At 36.3% G+C, this 11726-nt stretch overlaps 2 protein-coding genes across 3 annotated transcripts; one reads left to right on the top strand and one right to left on the bottom strand.

Annotated features, from left to right (window-relative positions):
* Positions 1 to 2298: 2298 nt before the first annotated feature.
* On the top strand, positions 2299 to 9859 carry LOC143631956 (uncharacterized). Of its 2 annotated transcripts, XR_013153462.1 has the most exons (6): positions 2299 to 2509; positions 2581 to 2703; positions 7272 to 7309; positions 7386 to 8385; positions 8532 to 8584; positions 9559 to 9859. XR_013153462.1 is itself a non-coding variant. In XM_077100567.1 (4 exons), the coding sequence occupies exons 1-4, from the start codon at positions 2336 to 2338 to the stop codon at positions 8341 to 8343; spliced, it is 1293 nt and encodes a 430-aa protein (XP_076956682.1). In that variant the 5' UTR covers positions 2299 to 2335; the 3' UTR covers positions 8344 to 8399. The 2 variants fall into 2 exon arrangements, 1 of the variants encoding a protein (XP_076956682.1); XM_077100567.1 differs by lacking the exons at positions 8532 to 8584; positions 9559 to 9859 and having other exon boundaries at positions 7386 to 8399.
* On the bottom strand, positions 9848 to 11513 carry LOC143631960 (uncharacterized). The gene is made up of 2 exons (XM_077100570.1): positions 10719 to 11513; positions 9848 to 10164 (listed from the first exon to the last, which is right to left on the bottom strand). The coding sequence occupies exons 1-2, from the start codon at positions 11511 to 11513 to the stop codon at positions 10087 to 10089; spliced, it is 873 nt and encodes a 290-aa protein (XP_076956685.1). The 3' UTR covers positions 9848 to 10086.
* Positions 11514 to 11726: the final 213 nt, after the last annotated feature.

Below are 11726 nucleotides of genomic sequence, written 5' to 3'. Positions count from 1 at the left end.
CATACAGCTCATAAGACGCCTCGCGCGCAAGCTGTTATTATTCTTATAGCTCGTAAGCCTCCTCACGCGCAAGCTCCACTATTATTACAGCTCATAAGACACCTCGCGCGCAAGCTGTTATTGTCCTTATAACTCGTAAGACGCCTCACGCGCAAGCTTTTATTATTCACACAGCTCATAAGACGCCTCGCGCGCAAGCTGCTATTATTCTTATAGCTCGTAAGACGCCACGCGCGCAAGCTTTATTATTCATACAGCTCATAAGACGCCTCGCGCGCAAGCTGTTATTATTCATACAGCTCATAAGACGCCTCGCGCGCAAGCTGCTATTATTCTTATAGCTCGTAAGACGCCACGCGCGCAAGCTTTATTATTCATACAGCTCATAAGACGCCTCACGCGCAAGCTGTTATTATTCATACAGCTCATAAGACGCCTCGCGCGCAAGCTGTTATTATTCTCATAGCTCGTAAGACGCCTCGCGCGCAAGCTTTATTATTCTTATAGCTTGTAAGACGCCACGCGCGCAGGCTTCATTATTCTCATAGATCCATAAGTCGCCTCGCGCGCAGGCTTCATTATTTTTACAGCTCGTCACCATCATGAAGAAAACCTCCCAAAACTCAAAGACAAGGCCAAAGAACAGGGAAAAAACCGCCTCATAGCCTAACACACCTCATAAAGTCCAGCGCTCCACCTAGACGCTTGCGCGTCCAGGAGCAACACTGGACTTGGGGGGGCTTGTAGGGGTATGGTACTAAACCCGGTTTTACGACCCTAAATTTATTATGTTTGGCTTATTTTATTATATGGACTAATAAAATGTTATTATAACACAATTACCTGAAACGTAAAACACAATGGTGAATACATATAACACAATGACATGAAACGTAAAACACAATGAAAATTACATATTACACAAGGACATGAACGTAATACACAAGGACTAAAACACAATGATAAGTAGTAAGACAAATGATGAGCACAAAGACACAATAATAAACAAAAAGACACAATGACGTAATCTTTGTTTTAATATTGCTTATTTAATATGAGTATCAATTGATAACACAATGACCAAAATCTATAACACAATGCATAGAAAAAACCCAATTAAAAATCATAATAAACAATTAATAACACAATATAAAAAACTCACTAATTTTTTTTATTTTTATATAACAATATAGTACTCATATTAAAGATAAAAAAACGCTTGTTATTATGGTGAAGTTTTTTTTTAAAAAAAATAATGTTGCATGAAAAAGTTATTGACGTTTTAAAATGGTGGGGGAATTGACATGTGCCTTGCATGTGGAAAAAAAAGTCAACAAAAGTGAATTATTACCTTTATGCCATTTTCATTAATTTATATTCTTAAATTAATCTCCACCATTCAAATATAAGATCAATAGATTAGATTCAGTATCACTCTTCTCAGTTTTGTTACCATTTGTATTTTAACTTTACCCATATTTAATGAATGATAAAATGAAAAATATGTTGTTGGTGGGAATTAAACACAATGCTTTAACTATTTTAAAATGTTTGTGACTTACCAACTCAACTAGGATGAATTGATGTTAACTTTTTATTTTTCTTAACTAGTATAGATTCACAACCTTCCATTTTGATTTCTTTTAAAATATAAATACAAAATATTCTTACTAGTCTATGTATTTTAGAAAATTATTTATATCTTATAAATCCATAAGATATGTTATTATAGATATTATTAAATTTAACTTTTTTGTTTACTTATTATCGATCCGTGTTATATTAAAACAAAAAAAGCGCATAGAGATATAATTAAGATTTTTCAATTGATAGATACCAAACGGAAATACATATATGATACTATTATCGCATGACTTCTTAATTCGATAAGAGGCTAATAATAAATCTAGGTTACGTGTGTGTATTAACACTTAAGTCGAGACTTCATGCTAGATTTTAAGGGTTCATCGTCGGAAAGCATCCATAACAGATTAACAGGTATGATTAATTGCTGATTAAAATTATCCTCCTAAATCTACATTCCATTCTTATAAATCAACCCAAAAGGTATATATATTTTATGAAAAAGTTTGATCCAAAAGCCAAATTGTAATCAGAAAGAAAGGCCCTCTGAAAAAGTGGATCGTGATGTAAACAAGTGAAAAATGTTCAAATCAGGAAGACGGAAGAATCAAAACAAGGTCAAAATCATGTTTCAAGCAACACAGGTATTAATCATATTATTATTCATGTGCATGTATTCACAAAAACAGAAAATCATACGTAATTTACCTGTGGGTGATTATAGGTGCCAAAGATTAAAGGAAAAGGTCTGATGTTAGCTTTGATTCCGGCAGATACCGGAAAACCGGTGGCCAAACTGAAGAGAGTTCCAGTAATTGATGGGACTTGTACATGGGAAGAACAGGTTTATGAGATGGTTAAATTGGTTAAGGATCAAAAGACAGAAGCCTACAAAAACAAAATCTATTACTTTAGTGTGGAAACAGTAATATATTTATTTCTGAAAAAGGGTTTATTGAATTTTGTTGTGATGTGTTTGTGGGTTTATTCTCATAGGGATCTTCAAAATCAGGGTTTGTAGGAGAAGTGGGAGTTGATTTTGCTAACTTTGTGGATATTGCTGAACCTATTCAGCTTTCTTTGCCACTAACAACTTCAGACAATGGTGCAATTCTACATGTAAGTTTTATTTTGCGCTTATTATTGCCACTATGATCGAGTCGGGTTGACGATGTTGTAAACGAGTTGGCGTATTGCAAATGGCTTGACGGGTTGTAATCAAGCTGTAAATGAGTTCAACTAGTTGGAGAGTTGTGCACTGGCTATAGCAAATAAGTTAAACGCGTCCTAAAGAGGTTAACCTTATAAAGTATTTCTTTTACTTCTTTTATTCTAAAAACAAGTTGACGGGTCGACCTTTTTACTTAAATGTGTTTAGCATGTCAAATCCGAACACGACCCATTTAGATTATCTAAATGAGGTTGTAAATGGGTTATAGCTTGTCGTAAATATGGGTTGACTTGTCTGTAAATGGGTTAAGATGATTGTAAACAAGTTGTATAAATGAGTTAAACCTGTCGTAACGGGTTGACCTTATGAATTAGTTTTTTTCACCTCTTTTAAGCTAAATTTAAATGGGTTAAGAGGTCGACCTATTTAATTGAATGACTTAAACATGTCAAACCAGAACTCGACCTGTTTATTAAACGATGTTGTAAAAAGGTTGGTAAATGGATTGTAATAAAGTTGTAAATATGTTAAACTAGTTTTCAGATTATATACGAGTTGTATAAATAGTTGACTCTATAAATTAGTTTTTTCTTTCTATTTTTTACCTTTTTAAGCTAAATTTAAACGGGTTGACCGGCCGACCTGTTTAATTGAAAGGATTAAACATGTCAAACCCGCACGCAAAACCCATTTATCTAAACGAGGTTGTAAATGGGTCGCTGTGTTGCCAATGGGTTGACGGGTTGTAAATGAGTTGAAATCAAGTTTTAAAGAGGTTCAATTGGTTGGAGAGTCGTAAACAGGTTGTAACAAATGAGTTAAACAGGCCATAAAGAGTTGAACTTATGAATTATTTATTTTACTTTTTTATTCTAAATTTAAACAGGCTGACGGGTCAATATATTATATGAACAGATTTGAATGTTGTAGAAATTTACTAATACTGTAATATAGAGGTGCACAAATCGGGTTCAAATGGAAAACCCGAACCGGTTCCAAACCGGTTTTTTTACACCGGGTTGTAAAATGGCACCGGTTCCAATCAAGAACCGGTTCGGTTCCCGACCCGAACCGATGCCCAGATATGCGAACTTTTAAGAACCGGGTAGGGTATGAACCGGAACCGGTTTTTACGTAAAAACCGGTTCCACCGGTTTTTTTTGAAATTTAAAAATTAGAGCCGTTAGGAACCGGTTCCAACGGCTATATAGCCGTTTTTGACCGTTGGAACCGGTTTTTTAACTATAAATAGGTTATTTTCTTACTATGAATAGCAAGGTTTGTTTGTTTACTTGTTAAACCACTTCCAAAACTATAAAACACACTCCAAACCACAATTAACCTTAAACCGACAACAAATGGCAACCAATGATGACGTTGTTATGGTGATCGAAACAACAAGATGCCCCGATGTTTGGGTTCATTACGATTTGTGTCTCATGACCGACTCACATGAGTTGGCACGTTGCAAATATTGCTCGAAGTTTCTTAAAGCAGGGTCTAACTCGACATTACGAAAACATACGAATAAGTATTGTCGAGAGAAAAGAAGATTGGAAGCTAAAAAAACGGAAGTGGGAGAGTCGTCCGGCTCTACAACCCAAAAATAAGTATTCCCGGATTAAAACGACGGACTTTGTTTTTTATGTTTTAGTTGTTATGTTTAGTATCGTTTATGTTTTAATAATGTTTGTAATAGTTAGTTTTTAAATAAATAAAATGTTCGTCGTTATTAAAAAAGTAACAAAAATTAATCATGAGTAAAAAAAGTAATTATAATAAAACAAATCAAAACTAAATATTAGTTGAACAAGTTACAAATAATTTTACCAAAACAAATAATTACAACTCTTCTTCGTCTTCATTCTCGTCTTCACCCTCGTCTTCGTTATCGGAAGAAACCCCGTCCTCCGCCTCCTCATCATGAATATGACGCTCTATTGGTATTTCGTCTTCAAAGTTCGCCTTGTGTTGTACACGATCCACCGCATCCAAATGGTCCTTTAGGCAAATGCAAACCTCTAGAGACTCAGGAGTTAGTTTTGTTCTTCGCATAGATAACACCCTCCCACTAAGAGAAAAAACCGATTCGGAAGCAACCGTTGAGGCTTGTACGGCAAGCAAATCACGAGCCATGGCGGATAGAATGGGAAATTCGTTTTGTTTACCTTTCCACCAAGCCAACAAATCAATATTGCGAATTTCGTCGACCGTTGCGCCCTCAACATAGTTTGCTCCACTATATCGACCAAGTTCGCTACTTGGTGTGTTTCCTCTTTGCCTCTTAGATGCCGATTCACGAATCCCATTCATCAAGTTTATAAGTGGGTCATTGCACGGCCTACCAGTTGTTTTTTTCACAAAAGACGATCTCGTGCTTGGACCATACATTTAAAAATAATGGTCATAAAGGTCTTGAAGGTTTTTGTTGAACTTGTCCTTCGCTTCCGTCGACAACTTCGGGTCAATCTCGTGCATACCTAAGTTGTCGAATATTTCCTCAATCGTTGTTTCAACCCCATTAACATTCCAATAGGGGTTTAATGCGGCGGCACAAGTAAAGACCGGCGGTATGATTTCAAAATATTTTATGAACTTTTCTTTCATCACCGCAACAATATTTTCGAAGAGTTTGTTCTTCTCCGCAAAGCTTTTAAAAACACAAGACATATAGTACAATTCTTGCAAAACCCAACAACTAGTAGGGTAATAGACTCCCGATAATTTTGTTGTTGACTTTTTGAACACATCAAGATACTCCAACAAATAACCGACTTGGACCCAAACACTTTCCGGAAACATATCGGCCTCGCGTTCTTCAACAAGATTGTTATGAAAAGCTTGTAAAGTTTGGCGTTGGGCAAAAGCACACTTTAACATATGACAAGTTGAGTTCCAACGGGTTGGAACGTCCCAATTCGGCCCCAAATACTTTCTTTCAACCGACTTGCAATAGTTCTTATATTCAAGATGTCTTCTTTTACCACTTTTGAAGACATCTTGTAACATAAGTCTAAAGTATTTTAAATCATCACAAATGTGTTCATTGTCAAGACCTATTTGAACAACCAAGTTGATGATATGTGCAACACATCGGACATGAAAAAAATCCCCGAAACAAGGTGGTGAATATTTAATGATAAATTTTTCAGCCGCCTTAGTATTGTTTGAAGCGTTGTCAAACGAAATCGAAAATATTTTATTTCTCAAGTTGTAAGTCGTTATAACTTCATCAAGTAATTCAAACAATTTTTCGGCGGTATGTGGGAACGGGAAGTTTTCAAAAGCGATGGTGCGTTTTATCAATTGCCATGTCACCGGATCAACCCAATGAGCGGTGACACATATGTATGATTCGGGCAACCCGTGTGGTGCCGACCAAACATCGGTAGTTAAACTAACCATGGCTTCTAAAGAATGAAAAGACTCGATTAACTCTTTTTTAGCACACTCCCACAACCTGATACAATGACGTCTTAAGGTAGTACGACTTACATGTGTGTATCTCGGTTGTAGAGTTTCGCGAATCAACGACGTCAACTCCGGGTCATCAAAGTGGTTAAACGGCAAACCTCGTTGAATAACGAACTTTGCCATTCTATCTTGAACTTGAGTCGTGTTGTAACGAAATAGTATACCATCTTTACCCAAGTCAATTTGATCGGTCGCGCCAATCCCTTTCAACGCCTTGCAATATGGCTTCTCGATGTGCTTTCTCAAAGTAGAGTTGGAATCGTGCTTTAATATTGAACCACATAGTTTGCAACGAGCCTTTTGATAACCTTCGTCATCCACAATCAAATCCCAATTCTTCCATATGTCTTGGTTGCGGTTATGGTTGACTACCGTAACAACCCTTGGGTCCTCCGTAACAGGAACGGGGGCAACAAAAACACTCTTCTTAGCCTTGTTGTTAGTTTTTTTGATGGGTGCCATAATAATATTTAGTTGGATGGTCGGGTAAATGAACGGGTTTGCTAAAGGAGTAGTATTTTAGTTTGTTTTTGAGTTTGGTGGTGAAACAAGTAATGGAAACAAGTTATATATAGGTTTGGGCATCAAAAACCGGTTCCAACGGCTATATTACCGTTGGAACCGGTTCCAACGGATCTATTGTCTCAAAAACCGGTTCCAACGGCTATATTACCGTTGGAACCGGTTCCAACGGCTAATTGGTGTCTAAAAAACCGGTTCCAACGGCTATATTACCGTTGGAACCGGTTCCAACGGCTAGTTTGACTTTTGTTTGACCATTCAAAAAAAACCCGTCGGAACCGGTTTTTCCGGGTACGAACCGAACCGGTTCCAATTAAGAACCGGGTAGGAACCGGGTTGGAACTGGTACTGACATACAAATAGGAGAACCGGGTACGATTTTCGGGTACAAAAATACCCAAACCGGGTATTGTTCCAACCGGGGTTGGAACTGGAACCGGTTCCGGTTCGGTTCCACCAGTTAGGTTCCGGAACCGGTTTTTTTGTGCACGTCTACTGTAATACATGTAACATGATACAGGTTTTCGTTCAAAAGATGCAAAGAACAGATGAAACAAGGTATAAGTAGTGTAATTACTCAATCTATTCATCTAAACATCGATTTTATGTTGAATAAATTTGAGGGGAATTTTAGGGTTTTCGGAGAAAACGAGTCTCAACTGTCTGAATCATTCAGATCAAATAGTCAAGCAAGTGACAGCACTGAAAATGGGAACTCAAACCGTGTGAACAAACAAAGATCAAGCACTGACTGGTCATTCGGTTCTCGTTCAGACAGAAGCATGATTGATATAATAAAAAGCCCGGATTACAACTACACTGAATCATCAAAAAATGAAGTACACATGTTGAAAAGACGAGCAGAATTCTCTGAGCTGGAATTAGAGTCTCTTCGTAAACAAATCATTAAAGAGAGTAAAAGATCACAAGATTTGATGAGAAAAATGAGTGAAATAAAGGAAGAGTTAAATCATGAAAAGAGTTTAAATAAAAATATTGACGATTTGCATGCTCGATTAGAGGTTGAAAGGAAAGAGAAGGAGGAGTTAAAGATTCATATTGAAGATATGTCACTCGATTATAACTATTTACTGCAAGAAAATAATGATATGGATTCAAAGTATTTAACAAAAATTAAAGAATATGAACTTCAGATTAAGAGATTAGAGAAAGAATTAGAGGAACAAAGACATGAGTTTGAAGATGATGTACAAAAGCTACTGAAAATCAAAATAGACCAGGAGGAAAGGGTTGACCAAGCGGAAGAGGCTTTGAGAAAGTCAACGTTGATCAATGCTGATGCGGTTGAGAAGTTAAAAGATGCACACAAGCAAGAAGCACAGAAGCTTTGTGACCAAATTGATCAAATGGCATTAGAGATTGAAGCTTCTAAAGAACATGGAGAATGTAACTATAATTTGGAGAAATTTAATTCGTTAAAGAAGGAATCGACGAGTTGGAAAAGCTCGGTGAGTGAAAAGAATGTTATGATTAGAACTTTGAAGTTGGAACTGAAAATGGTAAGAGGCGATTATTGTGCATTGAAAGAAAAGTTGTCGGTTATCGAATCCGAGAAGGGTAATTTACAATAAGAGGTTTCTAAATTAGAGAAAAAACATCAGAACCTGGTTAGGGTAAATATCCATCAGATATCAGACATGCATTGAACATATTCTTAAAAAAATTGAAGTTACTTTAAAAATATATCTTTCTACATGAATAGCACAAATTCAGAATAACTAGTATTAAACTCACCTCGTGATTGATCTTCAATATGCAGCAAAGTAAAGTAGCTTGTGATGTCACCAATGGCAAGCATGATGAAAGCAAAAGGTACACATAGTTAACTTTGAAAAATGTGTGTTTGACCCATTTACTTATAAATCGGTTCACTTAAAAGAATGGGTAATAGGGTTATGATCTATCCCATAGTGTTAAACTGCTTGAAAGTTGTCATAAGTGTACTTCTAATGTATATTACCTTTAAAGGATTAGATTATTATTGAAATAATACAAATTTTATAATCATATTTTACACGTTAATTATATATAAACTTTGGACAAAAAGTGTTAACCCGGCCCAGCCCATTTCGGCTAGAGTATAAACGGGCCTGACCGAGCTCGAGCTCGTTTCAAGTTCTATTTTTAAAGCTCAACCTAGGCTCCTCCATTTAGCAATGTTAGACGTTTGACTTTCATAGAAACGAAAATGAAACCATATTACTTTGGACTAAAAGGGTTATTTTGGCCAAATCACGCAATCGTAGTTCACTCTACAATTTTATATATAACATAATATATATTATTTAGTTCTTTTTATCATAATTTTCTATAAATATTTATTATATTAATATATGATCAATAATGAAAGAAAAATTATATAAATTATGGGCTCGTCTTGAGCTCAACAAGTGAAAGCTCAAGCTCGGGCCCAGGCTCGTTTATTCAACTAGCTTATTTTTAGATTATTAATAAAAGAATATGATTTTTGTAATCATATTTGATAGTTGATTCACCATCGTACTTAGTACATCCCACCAATAGCAAAACTATGGTAGGGTCTAAGGAGGGTAAGATGTAGACAGCCTTACCTCTACCCTGTAGGAATAGAGAGGCTGCTTCCGGTGAGACCCCCGGCTCGAATTTGATAGCTGATTGTATATATAAAAAAAAGTTCAAATTTTGGACAACAAGTGTTAACCCAACACAGCTCGTTTTGACCCGTACCAAAGTTAGTCATTTTGATCCATACTCATTTTACTGCATAAATATAAACTAAAAGACTCTTGATCTTTTATGCTTTCCAGCAATGAAGGAAGATGCTATGAGTCAATGCACATTTTTAAATATAGTGAGGAGCAAAAACTGAACAACTTATTGTGTGAAATATCATCAATGGATGAAAGGAACAAACACATGGAAAATGAGCTGAAAGAAATGCATGAAAAATATTCAGAAGTAAGTCTTAGATTTGCTGAGGTGGAAAGTGAAAGACAAGAACTTGTAATGACCATACGTAATCTGCGAAATGGTAGGATGAAATAACACTATTCTAGATGCATAGATTTGTAGCAGTTTAGACAAGGAAATAAGATAGGTCAAGGACTCAATAACAGATTTAATTCAACATTATTTGTTTTAAACATGTCATCTCATGGAACAGTTTATGCCATACCAACATTTCTTTTATGATCAAGTTGAAAAATCAGTGAGCGATCAATAGTACCCGTTACAGGTTTAAACTTGTAATAAAATCAACATATTCAGATGATGAACTGATATCTAAACAGGTTTACCTGTCCTTCATTCTCAATGATGTAAGATTAGAATCTTCATTACAGAGTTTGATTAGCCTTATCACTCCAGATCAACTTGCTTTGGCCCTTGCTTCCATTGGTGACAAAAGTTAACTTCTGTCACATAAGTAAAAACAACTTTTAGTTAGATCTAATACACACACACACACACACACAGACCATCCAAGGTGTATTTTTAATAAACTCCCTGCATTTTATCAAAAAGTATATTACTATCAAAATATCATAATATCATATTTGATTATTACAAAATAAAAAATTGGAAAAAAAAAATTCACCTCAACCCAACCCAACCTGTTTCAACCCAAACCCATTTCAACTAGGGGGGTGAAAAAAAACCGAAAAAATCAGAAAACCGAACCATATTGTGAATTTTCAGGTTTCAGTTTGGTTACCGATTCCACAAATCTTGTTTACAGATAATCAAATCCAATCAAACAAACCGAATAATAACCGGTTTAATCGAATAACCGAACTGAATAAATCGGTTTAATCAGTTGGATTTGGTTCGGTTGACACATTTCTAATTCAGATAAGTTCGGTTATCAGTTAGGGAAATAAAAAAATCAAAACCGAATAAACCAAAAAACACCCCTAATTTCAACCCATTAAATAGAAGTACGGCTGTACAGACTGTACAGATAACGCACCCTTTTTGCCCTCTTATCAATTGGAGTCCATGTCTGTGATAAGGAAGGTGCTGTCTGTACAACTTTTGATGAACTTGGTGGTTGTAAATGACCTTTTTGCGCTTTGTGTTCCATACTTTTCACAGTACTGCCACTCGTGTACCTGTAGAAGTCGAGTATAGACGGGCTTTTCCTCTTTCTAAACTTTGCTGAATTCCCCAAGGACCCAAAACACGGGGCAGATGGTATGTTTGGCATAGATTGTTGTCTCATCCTGCTCTTTTCCTTCATTCTGTTAAGAAAATCTATAGTCCAAGGTGAATTATTTTGTGGTTGATCAGAAGATATGGCTTTTGATAGTGGTGTGAAATTGTTCATTAAATCTGTTTGTGAATTTTGTATAAATCGTTGCCTAAAAGATTCACATATATTTTTGGCGGGAATACATGAATCTAAATCAGAGTTAATATCAACAGTTGGAGAAAAAGTTGGCAAATTGAACCACTCAGATGACATAGCATCATCATCAATGTCAATAATTTCCCCCTTATTAATGGGCATATGCACTTTCTTGCGTTGACCAAATGATGTCTCGGTCAAACTAGGATGATCCAGCACCATACGGGTATCAGATCTTTGATTTTTACTAAAGTAAATCCCATCAATGTCAATAATTTCCCCCTTATCAATGGGCATATGCGCTTTCTTGCGTTCACCAAATGATGTCTTGGTTAAACTAGTTTGATTCAGCATCAAACGGGCATCAGATATCTCATCACCAAATGATGTTCTTTGGCCGCATGGTGTTTGGCGCATAGCTCTGACACGCCTTGCATTTTTGGATCTCTTTTAACGCGTCCAAGTACATGCCTGGCCAATAGTAACCTGCGTTCATTGCCTTGGCCACCACCATGCGCGGGCCAGCATGTATTCCACAGATTCCTTCGTGTATCTCTCTGATCACATAGCTTGCTTCCTCGGCATCCAGGCATTTCATGAGCGGTCCAAGATAAGAGCGTCGATATAATG

This window comes from Bidens hawaiensis, unplaced genomic scaffold (genome assembly GCF_021521415.1).
Source record: "Bidens hawaiensis isolate Kalapana, Puna unplaced genomic scaffold, B.hawaiensis_p1.1 tig00006295_1, whole genome shotgun sequence".
NCBI classification, from domain to species: Eukaryota; Viridiplantae; Streptophyta; class Magnoliopsida; order Asterales; family Asteraceae; genus Bidens; species Bidens hawaiensis.
Note: the sequence above shows the minus strand (reverse complement) of the source record. Positions and strands in the feature narration are given on the sequence as shown.

What these genes read in the sequence shown, in the direction of transcription:
- LOC143631960 (XM_077100570.1), bottom strand. Translation starts at nt 11,513, where the DNA reads ATGCGCCAAACACCATGCGGCCAAAGAACATCATTTGGTGATGAGATA. An exon ending in TTGATAAGAGGGCAAAAAGG is followed by an intron (nt 10,165 to 10,718) that starts GTGCGTTATCTG and finishes CTTATGTGACAG; the next exon opens with AAGTTAACTTTTGTCACCAA.
- LOC143631956 (XM_077100567.1), top strand. Translation starts at nt 2,336, where the DNA reads ATGTTAGCTTTGATTCCGGCAGATACCGGAAAACCGGTGGCCAAACTG. An exon ending in ATTACTTTAGTGTGGAAACA is followed by an intron (nt 2,510 to 2,580) that starts GTAATATATTTA and finishes TTATTCTCATAG; the next exon opens with GGATCTTCAAAATCAGGGTT. An exon ending in CAAAGAACAGATGAAACAAG is followed by an intron (nt 7,310 to 7,385) that starts GTATAAGTAGTG and finishes GGGGAATTTTAG; the next exon opens with GGTTTTCGGAGAAAACGAGT.